General features: G+C 37.9%; 1 protein-coding gene across 5 annotated transcripts in view; it reads left to right on the top strand.

Moving 5' to 3' along the window:
• The window catches only part of CRYBG1 (crystallin beta-gamma domain containing 1), a 129,869-nt gene that overhangs the window by 107,193 nt on the left and 3,645 nt on the right, over nucleotides 1-19,031 (top strand). For all 5 annotated transcript variants that reach the window (XM_060753110.2, XM_060753111.2, XM_060753112.2 and 2 more), the window contains 9 exons: nucleotides 443-569; nucleotides 1,336-1,481; nucleotides 5,781-5,907; nucleotides 6,663-6,695; nucleotides 8,396-8,508; nucleotides 9,228-9,357; nucleotides 12,948-13,087; nucleotides 15,420-15,543; nucleotides 16,412-16,570. In XM_060753110.2, coding sequence (XP_060609093.2) covers nucleotides 443-569; nucleotides 1,336-1,481; nucleotides 5,781-5,907; nucleotides 6,663-6,695; nucleotides 8,396-8,508; nucleotides 9,228-9,357; nucleotides 12,948-13,087; nucleotides 15,420-15,543; nucleotides 16,412-16,570 — 1,099 coding nt within the window. The remainder of the gene's footprint in view (nucleotides 1-442; nucleotides 570-1,335; nucleotides 1,482-5,780; nucleotides 5,908-6,662; nucleotides 6,696-8,395; nucleotides 8,509-9,227; nucleotides 9,358-12,947; nucleotides 13,088-15,419; nucleotides 15,544-16,411; nucleotides 16,571-19,031) is intronic.

Here is a 19,031-nt window from a genome sequence, read left to right as displayed (position 1 = left end):
AAGCGTATTGTTGACATTAGTATGATGACTCAAAAGTAAATCCTACTAGAACTTTATAATATGTTTGAATGGTGGTTAAGTAAATACAAATGCAACATAGTAAGTTTTGCTTATTTTTAAACTTGTTGCATGATCTATTTACAAATGTAAATATCATAGGAACTGCATTTAGTTAGTTCTGGCTAGTGTAGAATATAGTCCACTTTCTTGCACTGGGTAGACATATATAGCACGACAGTGTGCTCATTACATTGGACACAGCTACATTAGGCACTATTAATAAAATAAATTTCAATATAAAATATAAATGTATGTATATACACCTCTCTCATTGCAATTGTAGGGCATATTCTTTGTCTTTATTTTCTTTTTTTGTGATAAAATTATTGTTCATAATTTCCTCTTGTGGTTAAATCTTTTTTTTTCCCTTACCATTCATTAGATGGGTTGCATATGAAAAGCCTGAGTTTACAGGACACCAGTATTTACTGGAAGAAGGAGAATACAAGGAATGGATGGACTGGGGTGGTTACAATGAACAGGTGCAGTCACTACGGCCTATTCTAGGGGTAAGTTCAAGAATTATGCTACACAAGTGCAGGTCTAGAAAAACATCAAGTGCTTGCTGTATTTTTTTTTTTTTTTTGTATTATGGGCGTATTGAGCACCTATTGCCCTATGGACTTTCTGCTGCCACCTTTAGCAAGGCCATTTCTTTTATTCGTGTGGTGCCATTATACTTACTCTCTTACACACAAAGATTATATGCCTGTCAGTCTACCATACACAATTTCAGAGTGTGAAAAAGAAGGGCAGGGCAAAGAAGAATATTTTGTTACTTCTGCCATCCTTGGCACACCTGTACTTCCTTGCCTAATCCTACTGGAATGAAGCACATGTGGAAGCAAGCTATAAAGAGAGGAAACTTCTCTATAACTGAGTCAGACCGTGTCAGCTTTGTTTCCAAAATCAAACAGGTTGAACTATATTCAGCCTGGTGTGGTGGTGCTTACTGGTTCGTGAACTATAGTCCTAAATTTGGATATTACAAGGTCTTTCGAAAGTACATTCATTTAGGAGGCAAATTGGCATGTGGTGGAAGCACCCGATAATCCCAGTGCACCCCCCTTCTATAATCCTAAAAATTTTAAAAGTTTCCCACAGGAAAGGTTAGAACACTAACAGAAATCGAATCATATTTTGGTTTTTATCACACCTGTGCACAAGATGCCTAATTTATGACTAGTATATTATTTGCTTGTATTTTAGTTCTGATTTATTTATTTTACCCCCCCCCCCCCTTTTTTTTTTTGTTTTTTTTGTTTTGTTTTACAGAGCTTTTCACAGCCTCACATGATCATGTATTCTGAAAAAGACTTTGGAACTAAAGGTTCCAGCATTGACGTGTTAGGAATTATTGCCAATTTGAAAGACACTGGCTATGGCTTAAGGACACAATCAATCAATGTCCTCAGTGGAGTGTAAGTCCATTGTCGAGCTTCATGTTCATTTTTCTTTTGCTAGACAGGGTCTGAAGCACTAATCACTTACTTGGTCTGAATAATTGGTAGTTTACATTTTGTGTTTGTTATCTGATCAGAAAAAGAATTGTTCTCTGTGGATGACAACGGATTTTTTTAAAAATGTGCTTGTTTGTTGGATGATTGTGGCAATTTTAAATATGCTAATGAATTACGGAATTTCTCCAGAGCTCCCAAATCCATAATGCTCCAAAATTGTCTACATGGATGACTGAGATGGTAATACATTAGGTTTCTCATGGTTCAGTGTACAAAATTATTAAAAAAAATATGGTGTATCAAATTACCTTCAGCTTGTATGTATAAGGTGTGTATGAAATACAACTGAATATTGTGTTTAGACTTGTGTCTCAAAAATCCAAAACACTTCTAATTCCATTTTTATAAGGGGTGCAAAACATGTATCTGTTTCTTAATGCTATCTTGATTTCTGTGATGAAAAATATAGTCCATTGCTCTGCTAGTTTACATAAGATTAAGGATTATAAATGATTAATTTCATTGGATAATATGGCTGTCATCTGGTTGGTTAGTCTCGAGTAGCATTAGATGCATAGATGAATCTAATAGATTCAATGGGTCTATTCTAGTCAGGACAAAAAGAGGATTCATGTCTGTTATTGTTTTGCACCTGTGACAAATATTTCCAGGTTCAATTACCAGTTGTTGTCTTTCAGACTCTTGTTGAATACAGCAAATGCTATCTGCTTAGAAAGCTAGAATGTATTAAAACAAAAGAAGGGCTTCGCCTTCATCCCCAGTACTATAAAAACTCGTAGTAGTAGTAGTAGTGATAATAACTTTATTTATAATCCACTCTATCTTCCCGAACAGACTCAGAAGAAACAGTTAGCTTTAGTTACTTGAGGAAAATTTGGAAAGGTATTTTACAACATAGCTTTATTTGTACATTCGCCTTACTTTTGTCAAATAATAGGTAGAAAACACTCAGGCCATTTGAAGACTGTATGTGTCTAAACTGCTGTGTTTCCATAGCAGTGTGCTTCAAATATAACCAGGTGTTGATTGGCATATTGCAACAGTTATCATTTCAGCTACATACATGCCAAGCTTCTTTGCGAGCAAATGAGAAATCAGTGTGAGTTGTTCTGGGAAAAGGCAAGGATATGTGACCAAGTCAGTATACCGAGGCAGGTGATACAGACTTTGTGTAGGTAATATGGAGCTTTCTGAATATATTCTGACACAGATTCACAAGAAGTCTAAAGAGAAAATTATTGATATTTCTATTTATTATTTTTAATAGCAATTCTGTAAAGTTCTACTGAGAAGTGAGCTCCATTGGATTCAGTAAGGCTTACTTTCAGATAAATATCTACATTATTGCATATATGCCTCCTTCTTGAGGTGACAAATCAGAAAGATTAGTGTAATTTCATGGATAACATGAGACTTTCCTCTTGTAATCCTAGGTTCCAAGTGCAGCTCAATTTATTTGTTTCCCCAAAAGACATTGGAATACGTCACAGTCTTACTTATATATTCTTAGGACAATGTCCTTATTAGGGTCAACAAATACTCACAAAATAGTTTTTCAGACCATGGGTTTATGAGGACACATTTCAATGCAGACATGCTAGCTTGCATTATGCCAGAATTCTACATTACACCTGGACTAAGGACCTATGGTTTAATGCTAGGTAACAGTCCATGATAAGAAGACTGTATAGGATAGGTATGTAGCCACATGAAAATATCTGAACCAAGCTAGTATTTTAACAGACCCTGAGGAATCCCTGCTTTTTGTTTCCATTTATCACTGCCCCTCCCCCATATCCGTATCTATTCATTCAGGGATTTTTACTTCTGTCTCTTACTTCTGTCTTCTGCTCTCAAGCATGTGAGGGTCACATCTCAGATGACAACTGGTATTTGAAAAAATTAAGATCTGTATGACCAACATGTTTTTTTCCCCCCTGCTTCCCAAGTAGTTTCTATGATACTTGGATAATAATACAGGAGTCCTGTGGATATGTGACCAGCCCAAACCCAAGGCTGTTTCCTGCTAGCAGTGACAGGAAGGAAAGCCTGTATTCAACATATTTTCATGGATATTTTCACTGTAGAATAAAGAAACAAAGAATTGTTCAGTAATTAGATTCTCAATATGAAACACTTTGACTATGTTTTTATTTTAAATGCCTAGCATTATCAGGATAGCTTACTGTTGGCAGATATGGAAGTATGTGCACCTGATAGAAATCTGTACTGTAGAATTAAATTTTTTTGACACTACTTTATAATAATAATAATAATAATAATAATAATAATAATAATTTATTTATTTATATCCCTCTCTCTCTCTCTTTGAAGGGACCTGGAGCAGTTTACAACAAAGAAAATAGAAACAAATAATAATAATAAATGCAGACACTGTCAAAAATAACTTAATAACAATAAAATAGACAAGGCAAACACAAAACATAGTACACATAAGTTAAGAATTCGAACTATAATAAAATATAGTGCAATTTAACTGCCATGGCTCAATGCATTGGAATTGTGGGAGTTGTAATTTTACAAGATCACTGTCAAAGAGTGCTGGTGCCTCACCAAACTACAAATCCTATGATTCCATAGTATTGAACTAGAGCTCTTAAAATGGTGTCAAGCTGCATTAATTATATAGTGTAGATCCACTCTGGTCTGTGTGCAGAATTTTTGATGTAATATTCAAGAGCAAACATGTCAATTGCAGATCAGACTTTGTGGTTAATGTGCTGTTCATACCGCTGCCAAGCGGAATGCAGGGCAAATTGGGTGTGTTTTGAAGAATATGTCTTTGAAGATTAGTTAATACTCTGCTGAATGAACCAAGAGAAAAAATCAGAATGAGAGAGGATGAAACATCTAAATTGTGAAGCAAAATATGGCCAAAAGAAGCAACATTGTCATTCTAAATATTTTGATTTTTTAAATCCTGCTACTTCTATAGTTGTTTTAAGCTATTTGCTATTAAACCCTTAGGACCTGGTTATATTTACTGTGTTCGGGACTAAGAAAATTAAATTAGCACTATTTAAAATATGAATACTATTCTGAAATATGCTGGGTAATATGGTTTTAAATGCATTACTTTTATAAACTGGAGGAAAACAGGTTTTACCTGTATGACAAAAAGTGATAGCCCTTGGAAGGAGAGTTTGTAGATACAGTGTCAGAATACCAGTATGACAGAAGTAATATTATTATTATTATTATTATTATTATTATTATTATTATTATTAAAGACATTAGACTAGCATCCACGTTGGCAGTCTTTAGGAAGAATTTGAAGACCTGGCTATTCTGTCGTGCCTTTCCAGAATAGGATAACCCAGCACTTTGTCCGAGAAGCACTTTACTAGAGTTTAAGACTCTCTGCACATGGCACTTGCCCAGATTTCCAATACACCTCCTGTCACACCCAGCACTTTTTAACCTGTACCCATCATTGGCCCGGCCATGATTTTTATTGTCTAATAGTGTAATGTTCTGCTATTGCTTATGTTTTTAATTTGCTTTGTTTTGTATTGTTTTGTGTTGTTATTGCTGTTGTGTTGAGGCCTTGGCCTTTGTAAGCCGCATCGAGTCCTTCGGGAGATGCTAGCAGGGTACAAATAAAGTTTAATAATAATAATAATAATAATAATAATAATAATACAGATTGAGTATCCCTTACCTGGAAATGTGAAATCCAAACAGCTCCAAAATGGTCTACTCGGATGCCTGGGATAGTGACATCTTTGCTTTCTGATGATTCAGTGAACACAAACATTGTTTCATGTGCTAACTTTAAAAATTGTTTTAAAAATTGCCTTCAGGCTATGTATATGTAAGGCAGTGGTTCCCAACCTGTGGGCTGTGGTCCACTGGTGGGCCGTGAGACTTAAAATAATGTCCGCGGCTCTAGATGATTAAGTATGGTTTTCTGTGGGCGAGCAGATGGTGACTACTGGATGGCATATGTTCTGTAACAGAAACTAGAGCTGATGTGGTCTAGCCAATGCAATTTTCTGAATCAGCACTCAAACGAACCTGAGTCCTTCCGGGGAGTGAGAGTGGTCTTATGATGACGTCTTCTTTATTATGATGATGCTATTGTATTGTAGGTACAGTATTAGGACCCATACAAACTTAGAAGATTATAATGAAGCTTCTGTGTGTGTGGCTTGAAAAATGTTCTGGCATGCAGGGGCTTGTAAAATTCTAGTAAAATAAGCTTGACTTATTTTTCAGGTGGGTGGCTTATGAAAATCCTGACTTTACAGGAGAGCAGTTCATCCTTGAAAAAGGACTGTACTCCAGCTATGAGGCCTGGGGAGCCAAGGATTTTAAAATATCTTCAGTTCAACCCATCACTTCGGTAAGAAGGTCTTTTTAAATGAACACACTTTTTATTTCCTCACACTTGTATTTTTATTCTATAACTTCATTCACTTCCCTAGCCCTATGATATGCTGTTTGCACTATCCCTTGCCCAGCCCTTTTATAGTTGATTAAGTCCATTTTATTTATTTATTTTGCACTATTTCACCTTGGTCGCACAACCATGTCTTCAGCCTTTTCCTAAAGGTCAGGACAGAGGGGGCTGATCTAATTTCACTCAGGAGGGAGTTCCACAGTCGAGGAGCCACCACTGAGAAGGCCCTGTCTCTTATCCCCGCCAACTGCACCTGTGAAGGAGGTGGGATCGAGATCAGGGTCTCCCCAGAAGATCTTAACCTCCTTGCTGGCTCATTGAGGGAGATAGGTTCGGACAGGTAAGTTGGGCCATTTTAGAACTCCTGGCCATTGCTATTGTTGAACCACGTGTGATGGAGCTTTATCAGGTTTTTTGTATTTTACAATGTTTTTATTTTATTTTTTTCACTATTTTGTTTATTAAGTTACAGTGATGTTGTTCTACATTGTCTAATGTGTCTAGTCCAGATGTAAACTGTTTGTATGGTTTTCTCTTGGCATTGAATGTTTGCCATATTGTTGGGGAGATAGGGTGGTCTATAAATGAAGGTTATTATTATTATTATTATTATTATTATTATTAATCTATCAGCATATGTTTGCAGATTTTTAAAGTTGTCTTTGTTTCATTTTGTCTTTGTTCTCCATGCATTTTAGGATATCACCAGTGAGCACACTGGAAAATTTAAGGTAAGCATTCCAAAATCTTGCAAGGTAAATTCAGAGTGCAACTGAAACTGCAGTATAATAGCCTAAAGGAAGATTCAAAAACTTGTGGTATTGCAACTTCTGCCATCATACCTAGCTATTATATCCAGTGTCTATGCTGGTTGTAGAGGAACATCTGGAGGGTGATGCATACTTGGCCTTCAGAAAAAATAGGGTGTGGGGAGAATAATGGGCAATATAGTTCATGAAAAACAAATAGTCTTAGTGGCAGGTAATTAGGAACAGTGTAAACGGAGCACCAATAACAGCAATCTGAGCTGCCAAGAGTTGTATAATACAGTTGGGAAGCAGCTGACAGACATCCCCACGTGCTCCCATGAATTATCTCCTGTTGAACAGGTAGAAGAGGGGTCCCTGTCACAATTCCTTCTCACACTAAAGATTGCTCATGGGGTGGGGGACAGGGGTGGACCACCAGCCAGCTGCTTTCTGATCAACAAGGAAACAGCTGTTGATCACAGTAAGTAAGAATTGGCAGATGATCACTAAATATCAACTAGGGGTTGTGAATATGAAACGGCTGAGTGCATTACTCTACCCAGCAGGATTCCAGCCAATGTTCCTGCCATGATGAGGGCAAGAGTGGAAAAGTGTCATTGTACTGAACTCTAGAAATACTTGAAAATAGGGCGTGTTCTCTGCTTCCAAATCAAGCATGACTGAAGGAATGAGGCACTTCTTCCTCTCAAGCTACAAACACAGGAAATTGGTAGGAATTCATCTTGAAAAACCACTGAGCTTTAGAGTTCCTGTGGCTTTTTAATGCCTCCTGCCAGCATTAAGTTCAAAGCAGGTCCTAACCAGACTTTTATTATGAACTGAGCTAGGTATTTGCCAGCTCAGAGAATGTTATGTCTGGCAGGTTCATGTGTGGAGCCCTAGCAGTAAAGAATTAAAACAGGCCAGTATCGTGCTAGACAAAGAATTTTGCTTGCAGCTCATAGAACTGAGCCAGTTTGCAACATCATAAAAAGAATATCACCTTAGCATCATCTGAGTAGAGATGGTTGGAAATAATGGTTCCTTTAACAAAGAACAGATTTGAAATATAAAGGCTGGGATCATTAGGGACTTAGGATGGCATAAGGCCAATAGATATCATTGTATGTCTTTTAAAAAAAAGTCTTTGTGCATGTTAACCTTTTTTTAATCAACTTTGCTTAACAATTAACTTTTTTTCAGGACTACCTTTTTAGCTACCTTATTACTGCACTCCTTTCACAGATTTTTAGTAGCTGGTGGAGAACAAGGAGAATCAGAGAAGCATCTGACTATGCCTTTACAGCCAAACACAAAACAGGCAATCCACAGAGATGTCTATGGTCCTCTAAGAAATCTTGACAGATTACATTAGCATTCTGTGTCTGGGTGTAAGGACCTATCCAAACATTTCTAGGCTCTCCATTGGCAATAAAATGGCAGTGGAGTAGGAGATACAACAACTAAAAGCTGAGTTGTCAAGGGGAGAAGAGGGGAGACATAGACCTGTCCATGGAACTTGTATGCCATGTCTGCTAGATATGATCTCATACAGTGTGATTCTTAGATTTTATGTAGTTTTGGGAAAGTGCTTGTTTTATACATAATTAATGAAAGTCCAACTAGAATTATCTGATGACTCAATGTAATGTTTGCGAAAATGTTCTATTTTATCTTTAAAGGTGCAGGTATTTTCAGAGCCAGAGTTCCAGGGCAACAGTCAAATATTTGAGAAAGACATTTCTCAAATCGAGAAATCATTTCCTGTTATGTCTTCAAAAGTATTATCTGGCAGGTGAGTACAAAACTGAATTAGTAAACACAAGTTAAGCAAGATAGCCACTTAGAGAAGGAAATTTTTGAGCATAGAATAGATATGGATCATCATATGGATCATCTAGGTCCTATTCACTGAATGGTGCACACTTTTTGATATCAACATCCATATCCATGTGGTGCCATCACTGATTATGTATGTCAGTGGAGCTCAGTTGAGACATATGCCTTCTTCTTTGAAAAGTACTATCTTTATAAAAAAAATCACGTGAGGAGTGATGAAGGTTAAATTTCAAAGATTTGATTTGAAAACATATTTTCTATCTTGAAAATAAATGAATCAGAGTGCAGTGAATGTATTTCAAATTGTTTTGCCCTCACAGTAGAATATTTATATGTTTGTTTTGAATTGGCCAAAGGAGTTGGGAGTAGGAATTAATGGTTTGCTTATTTTACAATATTATGTCTGCCATCGGCTTTCTTTAAGGAAATTAGAACTTCTGTGTTAAGTTGAATGCATGATGCATCTCATCAGCAAGCTGAGGCCAGACAGTCATCTTGTTCCAATAGCTAGTATTTTATCTTTCTTGCAATCACACTCTCTCAGGCTCAGTGGAAGGCAAACTTCCACCCAACAATTATTGCCAAGTAATCCCTGTGATAAGTTCACCTTTGGTTGTGATATGTCAGAAATGACTTGAAGGCATTCATTAACAACAATATATTCTTTTCTTACAGCTGGATTGCATATGATCAAAAAGACTTCTCTGGGAATCAGTATGTGTTAGAAGAAGGGGCCTATCCTGATCTCTCTGCAATGGGATGCCTTCCCCAGACATGCTTGAAGTCTCTACAAGTTGTAAATATTGTAAGTTTATGTTAAAGACTTTAGGAGTAGTATAAAGTGAAACCGGATCTATTTTAAAACCAGTGTGTAGAGGTATTTTGATGTAATGGTTTTAGTGTTGCACAGTGTCTTTGGAGAATCAGGATTTATATCCCCACTCAACTGTGGGAACCCATTAGGTGAATTAGGGCAAGTCATCCTCTCCCAGTCTCTGAAGAATGGAAAGACAAATCCCTTCAGAACAAATCTTGCCAAGAAAATCCCATGGTAAGGTCATCTTTGGGTCACCATAAGTCAGGAATTCAGTGTAAACAGTAATACAGTGGAGAGGTATCAGGATGCATGGCTAAGTAATAGAAACAAATGAGGAGTTAGAACCTGAACATAATGTTGCAGTGTAGCTTGTTCAAAAAGATATCAAAGTGGAGAAACATATTGTTAAACGTGTTATTCTTTAATACAGAGCAACAACACGGTTATTGTTATTTTACCTATACTGCACAATTATCAAATCATGCAGGAAAACACTATCAAAGTACCCCAACAGATGGCCATTCTGCCTCTTTTTAAAAGCCTCCAAAGAAGGAGCTCCCACCACCCTCTTCTGTCGAACAGCTCTTACATTCAGGAAGTTCCTCCTAATGTTTGTCTCCAAGGCAGCAGAAAACAAACCTGCTTCCTCTTCCTTATGACCACCTTTCAAATACGTAAACGTGATTGTCATGTCTCCTCTCAACCTATACCTCTGCAGGCTAAACATGCCAAACTCTTTAGCCAATGAGACACTTTGTTTATTTAGGATACTTGTAGCACAACATTCTGCATAGGTGGTAGAGCAAATGCTAGTGAAGTTTGGACAGTTTTGAAGACGTTTTAGCTTTTTTGCATCATGTTATTAATAAATTACATTAAAAATTCTCAAATTTAATGGGAAGCTTTTGGTGCCACAGCCTTTTTTTAGTGGGCAGAACCAGATCCCAAGAGCATCACAAAGTAACTAGGCCCCGACATCTGTCTCTGAGAATAGGCATTGGGTGTGTCTCCTGTGTCAAGGAACAAAGTCCCCTGAAGCAGCAGAATAGTTCATCACTTTTGACACAACACCACTGCCACTTCACTCTGCCTAATGCATAAGCAGCTGCCAAAAAAAATCAGGAAGTAACCATGTCAACACTTTTTTTGACTATGTCTGGGAATTTAGATTCTAATTATTTGTTTTGGGGAAGTTGGTGGGATTGGTTTGGCTTCTACAAAAGTCCTACTTCAGCAACCATTTGGACTTCAAGGGTGTCAACTATGAAGCAGAGTGGAATAAAACTATACACAGCTTATCCTCCTTAACTATGGACTTGCACCCACAGATTCAACCACCTGCAACTTGGAAATATCACACACATAAACACACACACAGATCCAAAAAGCAGAGGCTGGATGGCCATCTGCCAGGGGTGATTTGAATGCAATATTCCTGCTTCTTGGCAGGGGGTTGGACTGGATGGCCCATGAGGTCTCTTCCAACTCTTTGATTCTATGATTCTATGAAACCCAGATTTTGCCATTTTATATAAGGAACACCATTTTATCACAGCATTGTATAGAATGGGACTTGAACATCCACGGATTTTGATATTTGGAATGAGGAGTATCCTGGAACCAAGCCTCTAGGCTATACCAAGAGCCCACTGTATTTGTGTTCCCTAGGGTTTTTGTATCTAACAAATCCCTTTCTGTTAACTATAGTAGTACTCATGAGTCTAACCCTTCAAAAATGTCTTTAGTTCTTTTCAAAACAAGAAGGCCCAAGAGAGTGCTCTGAGATACCCATCCTATTTCTCAAATTTGTTGTGTGATCTATTGCAAGCTACTTGGGCTACCTGAATTGCTATGCAATGAACGATTTTTTAAGTAATGGTTCTAATACAGAAAACAAAAATTATTAGTCTGACTCACTAAATCTATTTGTCTAAATTCAATTGATTCAGTGGGTCTTCTGTAAATGGGACAAATTGGTGTTCTTGTCCGGGTGTTTTGGACTTCAACTCCCAGAAATCCCAGCCATTTTAGCAGCTGTTGGGATTGTGAGAGCTGAAGTCCAAAATTTCTGGAGTATTAGAGTTTGAGAAACACTGGGACAGTAAAATGTTATACATAATACTTTGAATCCCATATTGAGAATAAAGGTAGGATATAAATCCCATAAATAAATTAACAACCCACATGTATTTCACAATTTCTGCTGTTCAGAGCACACTTATTTGCCCATGTAGCTGTAGGGAAGGTTTGGCATTTATACCTACTGCTGACTCATGAAAGTGCCAGCCAAAGATGGAAGGTGTGGCTGTACTATGGAATATCTCTTTTATGAGTAATTCCATTTATTGCCAGTTTGCCATCTAACCAGTTTTGGCCCATATGACATTTCTTGTCTTTGAAAATATAACTAAAATCTATAGTAAATTATTCAGCTTGAGAGGGAAGTTGTGGTGGACTGCAGTTTCAAAAGGCAACCAAGTTAGGGCACGCCTGTTCCAGGAGATCCCTCTTTCCCAGCTTCAAGCTCACAGTCCCTTTCCTTGTAAGAAAACACATACAGGATTCCTTTATAAGACTTGTGGCAGCACTGTGAACACCAAAAGGTTCTCCATAATTGCTTATTATTACTGTTATTAATTAAAATTGGACTAACAAGTCCTTTTAAAGCTAATGAAATTTAAGCATTTTAAAGCCCATTCACCTAGCTTGAAAACATGGCTAGCAACTTGGGAATACAGAGGTGACTCTGGTTGGATCAAAACTGCTCTATATCCCAGAATCTGATCCCAGATTATCTGCTTATCCCTGAATAACTGGCAGTGTAGACTCATATAATTCAATTCAAAGTGGATAATCAGGGGTCAGATCCTGGGATATAGGGTAGTGTAGATCCAGTCTGAATTAGACTTGGAAAATGCTCTCACCATGGCGAATGGTTGAAACTGATGTCATAGAATCATAGAGTTGGAAGAGACCTCGTGGACCTTCCAGTTCAACCCCCTGCCAAGAAGCAGGAAAATCACATTCAAAGCACCCCCAACAGATAGCCACCCAGTCTCTGATTAAAACCCTCCAAAGAAGGAACCTCCACCACACTCCAGAGCAGAGAGTTCCATGGCTAAACAACTCTCACAGTTAGAAAGTTCTTCCTAATGTCCAGGTGGAATCTCCTTTCCTGTAATTTGAAGCCATTGTTCTGTGTCCCAGTCTCCAGGGTAGCAGAAAACAAGCTTACTCCCTCTTCCCTAAGACTTCCTCTCACATATTTATACATGGATATCATGCCTCCTCTCAGCCTTCTCTTCTGCAGGCTAAATGTGCTCAGCTCTTTAAGCTGCTTCTCATAGGGCTCATTCTCCAAACACTTGATCATTTTAGTTGCTCTCCTCTGGTAAATTGTCACTGGTAAATTAAAGTTGTAGAAAAGGTATATGCTTCTGATAATCATTTTCAGAGCAGGATGGGAAATCCTGAATTAAGTTGTCCCTTAATACTTCATGAATATCATGTAACTGACCATAACATTTTAAAAGATCTCTAATATAAATATAAGGAAATAAACTTTTTCTTTAAAATAGGAACTTTCCGAGCCAATGATAGCTCTCTATGAAAAGAAAAACTTCAAGGGAAGGAAAATAGAATTTACTACAGAAGTCGTAAATCTTCGCTTCCTTGGCTACAATCCTGATGTAGCTTCACTAGAAGTCCATGGTGGCATGTAAGTTATATTTTGAATGTAGAGTTTTCTCTTGATTTTACAACAATGTCTAGGACTTCCTTCTTTGAGCAAGGCTGCCATCATGTTCCCTTTTAATTATGAGGAGTCAGAGAAATATCAACCTATCAGAGTCCACCAGAAGATTTCAACTTGTATATTTTAGTCTGAACAACCAAAAACTGTGAAGACAAGGGGTTTTTACCTGCCTTGATTGTCAGTAGTAATTTGTGAAGGAAGGCATGATATAATTGTGCTATATTGTAACTTAATAGCAAAGAAACAGTTCTGCTAATCCGATCTGGTCCATGACATGGATTTGTAGACATGGTATCCATTTACACTATATTTGCTGAAGGCAGAATCCCCCTTCCCATTCTCAGACATATACAAAGACCTTTACAATTTTGCTGCTTTCCCCTAATGCACTAACCTACTTTGCTTGCATTCCAATATTAGTCATGATGCAAAACGTAGTTTGCTTGGGTTTTTAAAAAGTGTTCATACCTTCATACTTCTGATGTCTTGGTCTGTTTTGTTACAATTTCCTGCATTTCTTAGGCTTATCTTTACTCGTAGATAAATGTAACCACTCTTCTAAAAGTTCCAGGCACAATGAAACTGGGATTTAACTTGCCAAGCTAATCTGTATTACATAAGAAACTATAAGAGGTGGATCCCGGCAGGGTTAGCTTTACCTTTCAAACAAAAGCTTGAGGAGATGGTGGAATATTCAGTCAGATATAGGGTCGTATCTAACTAAGCCTGCCTCCCATAGACTTCCATCATAGGCTGTCACCATGGACTTTCATCAGCAGCTAGGTCTAGGTCTCCTCTTCTTCAGTCCTTGAACCCCCATCTCCAGCATGGGCTCCTGAGGATCTAGTGCAGTGATTCCCAAAGTGGACATTACCACCCCCGGCGGATGCTGCAGCGATCCGGAGGGGGGGGCAGGGCGGTAATGACCACAGGTACATTTGAGGGCGATGAATAACTGTGAGCGGCGGTGAAAGCATAAAAGAAAGAAGATAAGATTTAGAAAAAATTATTTCCAGGGGGTAGGCCAAATAAGTTTGAGAACCATTGATCTAATGTGACAGAAAGCCCTGTCCCCGCAAGTCTGGCCTTGCAGTTCCAACCCTTGATCTCTTCACCCTGCCCTTTTATGCTTAAGCCCTCCTAAAGAAGTGGCTGTGTTTTCCAGTGGATTCAATGTGGTAAGCATGACCAATCTCCTTAGAAATTCCTAAATGGAATAGTCACACTAATTTATAGAAAATAAAGCAAATACTTAGTATGTAGCAGACAAACTAAACAGGAAATCCCAGAACTCTTTCTTCAACTGTTGCCAAATACTTTTCTTATCTTACCCCTATCTTGGGGCAAGTAGCATTAATGTAGTTTGACATCACTTGAGCTGCCATGTCTGAGTGCTGTGGAATTGTGTGAGTTGTAGTTTGGTGAGGTACCAGCCCTCTTTTGCAGAGAAGGCTAAAGATGTAAAACTAAAACTCCCATGATTCCACAGCATTAAGTCATGGTAGTTAAAGTGGTGTCAAACTGCACTAATCCTTAAGTGTAGATGAACCCTCTGATTGCCCACATTCTATTCTCTTTTTTCCCACCTGACTCCCATTTGAGCCTTTATGCTCACAAGACTCAAATTTAGACACCCCCCCCCCCCCAGCATTCCTTGAACTGTGGTTGACTGTCCCCTAATGGGACTTGCCCAGCTCTTCTTTTTCACAAAAGAAAAGCCCTGTTGCACAAGATAACATCAACTCACACAGCGGTAGTCTTTATACATAATAAAAAGCTGTGGTTTTCCAGTCCACCTCAAACCCCAATTTCATATTCTATATTTAATTTCTAATCATTGCCCATATTTTAACTACTCAGAACTAAGGCAAGGCCAACTGTTGTGGCAACATATTAAGATCTTTTGAAATTAATGTATATCAATTATATAATAGTATGGTACTGTACAAGATGGGGTGGTGGGTGCAAACAAAAGGCTTGCTTGTTTCTTGTCTTTCTTAGGGGCACTGCCTTGCTTTTTATGAGTACTTTTTAGATACCAGCTTTTATCGTGGCCTTTATTGCACCCACTGTTGTTTGATGCAATATAGCCACTGTGCGTCCAGCCTAAAAATATTTCTGTGAAGCAAGTTTTACTGGTTTCATGGGATATAATAATATATCTGGGGTTGCTGCTGAACTAAAATGTATATGCGTTATGCTATATGATATTGCTATGAAAAATTTAAAAGGATTTTGTTTCTTTCAAGTTTTGTACACTTTGTGGCTATAGACAGTAACATTTGGTTTGTTTCAGATGGATTATTTATGAACACAATAATTATAAAGGCCGCCAGATTTTATTGGCACCTAACAAAATACGAAACTGGTATGAGTCCAGTAGCTATCAGAAAGTAGGATCTCTAAGACCTTTATTGCAGGTAAGAAACAGCTGTCCTTTGTGGAAAGCACTTAGATTTTTCTGCTTTCACTGTAGTGGTGTTCATATGTAAATTTTTTGGTCATAGTACTGATAAAAAGTGCCATTTTAATCATAGCATATGATACAAATAAGAACCGCATAGTGCAGTGTTTTGAGTGTTGGACTAGAACTCTGAAGACCAAAGTTTTAATCCTTTTTTTCCATGGAAACCCACTAGGTGACTGTAACAAATCAGATTGTCTCAGCCTCAGAGAAAGACAAAGGCAAAGTCCCTCTGAATACATCTTGTCAGGAAAACTCAGTGATCGGGTCTCCTTATGATCACCATAAGTCAGAAACAACTTGAAGTTATGCATCAACAACAATACAAATCAACACTCTGGCAGAAATGACTAGATTATTTAAATACAGGACTTCAAAATAATGACTTAGATTGCAACACTCAATTCCAAAAATTATCTGAGTGGTTTAAATTTGAGTAAATTGCTTTGTGAAGATGATTAGCTCAACTAAAGGTGGCTCTACACTGACCTGTTATTCTTGGGCTGATGCAACATGTCCCTAGAATGGTTATCACAGCAACACATACAGTCACTGTGGAGGCAGAAAGTAGTCCCAACAACTCAACGGCATAAAACCCGATTTGGTGTCATCAGACAACCACCTTAACTGTCCCCTCCTGTTCACATTGCGGTGGTTTCTGAATGTCTCTCTCTTTCTCTCTCTGTGGTTGGGTAAGCTTCTCTAATCCAGGTTGTAATATTATTGGTGCTATAAGGGTGAAAGCAATATGGAGTGACTACACTGGGGAATAGTGGGTATATTAATATCAATAATATAGTTCAAATGTTGTGATCTTTTTACAGAAAAGAGTCTACTTCACACTTAGAAACAGAGGAAATGGAAAGTTTATGTCAACTGATGGCAATCTGAATGACTTGAATCTTCTAAGGATACAAGGCGTAGATGATACTAAAACTGATGAACAAATCTGGATGTATCAAGACGGATTCATCAAATGCAGGGTAAGGTTGTGTATTAAACAAGTTTTGATAGGGTATGCAGTTACTGGCATCCTGGATCCTGTGGAGAGGAAGACAAGATATAAATCAAATAATTAAATACATAAATTCAGCATCCTACATATGCTTTTTGTGTGAAACATGGTTAAGAATGTTCACTTATGAATTTTTTTAATGTCAGGAGCAACTTGAGAAACTGCAAGTCACATCTCATGTGAGAGAATTGGCTGTCTGCAAGGTTGCCCAGGGGATGGCCGGGTGTGTTACCATCCTGTGGGAGGCTTCTCTCATGTCCCCACATGAGAAGTTGGAGCTGATAGACGGAGGCTCACCCCGCTCCCCAGATTCAAACCACCAACCTTTTGGTCAATAGTCCTGCTGGCACAAGGGTTTAACCCATTGTGCCACCAAGGGCTCCTATTCACTTACGATAAAAAAGGATATAACTGAAAATGAAACAATCTCCTTATGTTTTAAATTTTAAGAATTAAGCATTCTAGCCATTTCTTTCTCATAAAAGATTGTGATCTTGGTTTGCATAGCTTCTACAGGGATTGAAGATGCTCCAAGGGGATGCCAAAACAACCAATAATAAGTAATACTCTCTACCTCAGGAGCTCTCACATCTTTGCACTAGTCTTGAGGAGTCCTGTATTTCTATTTCCATTGCTACTCTGCTGTTCCCTTTCACTTAGGATCCTGAGCAATTTGGAAACAATTTCGTGTAATGGCTGTTAACCAAACCTGGGCCATTGATAATGAAACATGGGGCAAAAATGTTGAATTGCAGATAGCAGACCTTTAAAGTATTAATAATTATTATGTTGCCACCTTCTTCCTTTTGGTTTGTAGGAACAAGTTTAGCCATTTTTGCATCAAATTACAAACAGCACCTACATGACTTGCCTATATAGCTATCAGCACAAACTCGACAGTAAAGTCTAAACAATAACACAAAAGAAAATCCGCCTGAGTTACATACTTCTATGATCAAAGCACATAGCTGTCTTCTAGCTATAACATCAAACAAAGTGAAATAAGCATGAGTGACAAGCCATGTGTCCATCTGTATGTCTTTTGAAAAGTTGTGTAAGGTCTCTCAAAGCACTGTGCCAAAGGGAGAGGCTCTTCATCTGCACAAGCCACTTTATAATAGTGGTACATTTGGTTCCATTTTAACCACCCATGAGAGCATGTTTGGACAGGGAGAGATTAGAAGCTGTAGGCTTAAAGCAGAATATAAAAGTAGGGGCGTTAATTTTAACACCCCATCTAATACAAAAAAAGATTCGTGCATTTCAACACTCAAAAGGTGCTCTACAGCATGGCTTTAGTTGTCTTCATTTGAGTGCATTCAAATATATTCACTGAATTCTTGAAGCTTGGATCTCAGTATAATTAGTTCAGTAATAAAATATATGCTTTACATAAATAAAGTCCAGCTTCAGTCCTAGAATCTTCCCTTAAAACAGAGTGGCAACTGTATGCAAGTTCATGCATGCAATTGTCCACTTCCCCCAAGTATAACTAACGGCAGTTTCATTCAAAAATCAGTTGAAATGTGCAGTCTGGAAGTAGCTAGCAAGCACTTCCTGTTTCCATGCCCTGTGTTTTTGGCCAATTTTTAGCCACGGGACAGGTTGGGGTGCAGCATATTGAGCTTGTTAATTGAGTGCATTTCGGACATTTGGGTGTATTTGATTTACAATAAAAATATATTTTTAAACAATATGTGCATCCAATTATCTTTGGAGTGGTAAGGGAGATTTGGGAGGTGCAAAAAAAGGCTGCCAGCCCCACAAACTCCTGAATGTAAAAGGATGTCAGATTGCAGTCCTTGGGGATGGGAGGGAATAGAATAGGCCAAATGATGAACTTGACTATCTCACCAGCCTCAGATATTTCTGTGTTTACTAAGAATACTAAAGTCCATTGGTTGCATTCACTTGGAAGTTAACTGTAGTCAACAAACTGTTTTGGCAGAAAGAAGGTTTTTCAAGATACCCCGTGTTTGTAATTCAAGATATTTTAAATGTCAAATAATTGTGATAGTTTGGCCTTTCAGCTCTCAACATTTTGTAACACACTAGTAAGACCTCATCTTCCACATGGCAAAATTGTGCCACGAAAAAAATATTAATAGAATACTATGGGGAATTCCTATAAATCTAAGATTTGCATCTTTCTGGATCCTATTACATTCTATCCCACTCCTACAACTGTGTATAGATATGCTTTATAACTAAGGCCTTAATATGACTTTGTTTCAAAGGAATCTGTTTCTATCTACAAAAGCCCTTAGTAAAATAAAAAGTTAGTCTTAAAGATAATCTTCCTTTTTTCCTCCTCTCTTCCTCTTTCTTTATAAATCTTTTTTTGTAGGGAGGGGGTACCTTCAGTTCCCAGATTCCCCAGCCAATATGTCCATTGACCATGCCAATTAATTTATTCATTAAATTTATAT

The sequence above is a fragment of the Anolis sagrei genome, chromosome 1, assembly GCF_037176765.1.
Source record: "Anolis sagrei isolate rAnoSag1 chromosome 1, rAnoSag1.mat, whole genome shotgun sequence".
In the NCBI taxonomy this organism is placed as follows: Eukaryota; Metazoa; Chordata; class Lepidosauria; order Squamata; family Dactyloidae; genus Anolis; species Anolis sagrei.
The sequence above is the reverse complement of the archived record's forward strand: the minus strand, read 5'-3'. Positions and strand labels throughout refer to the sequence as shown.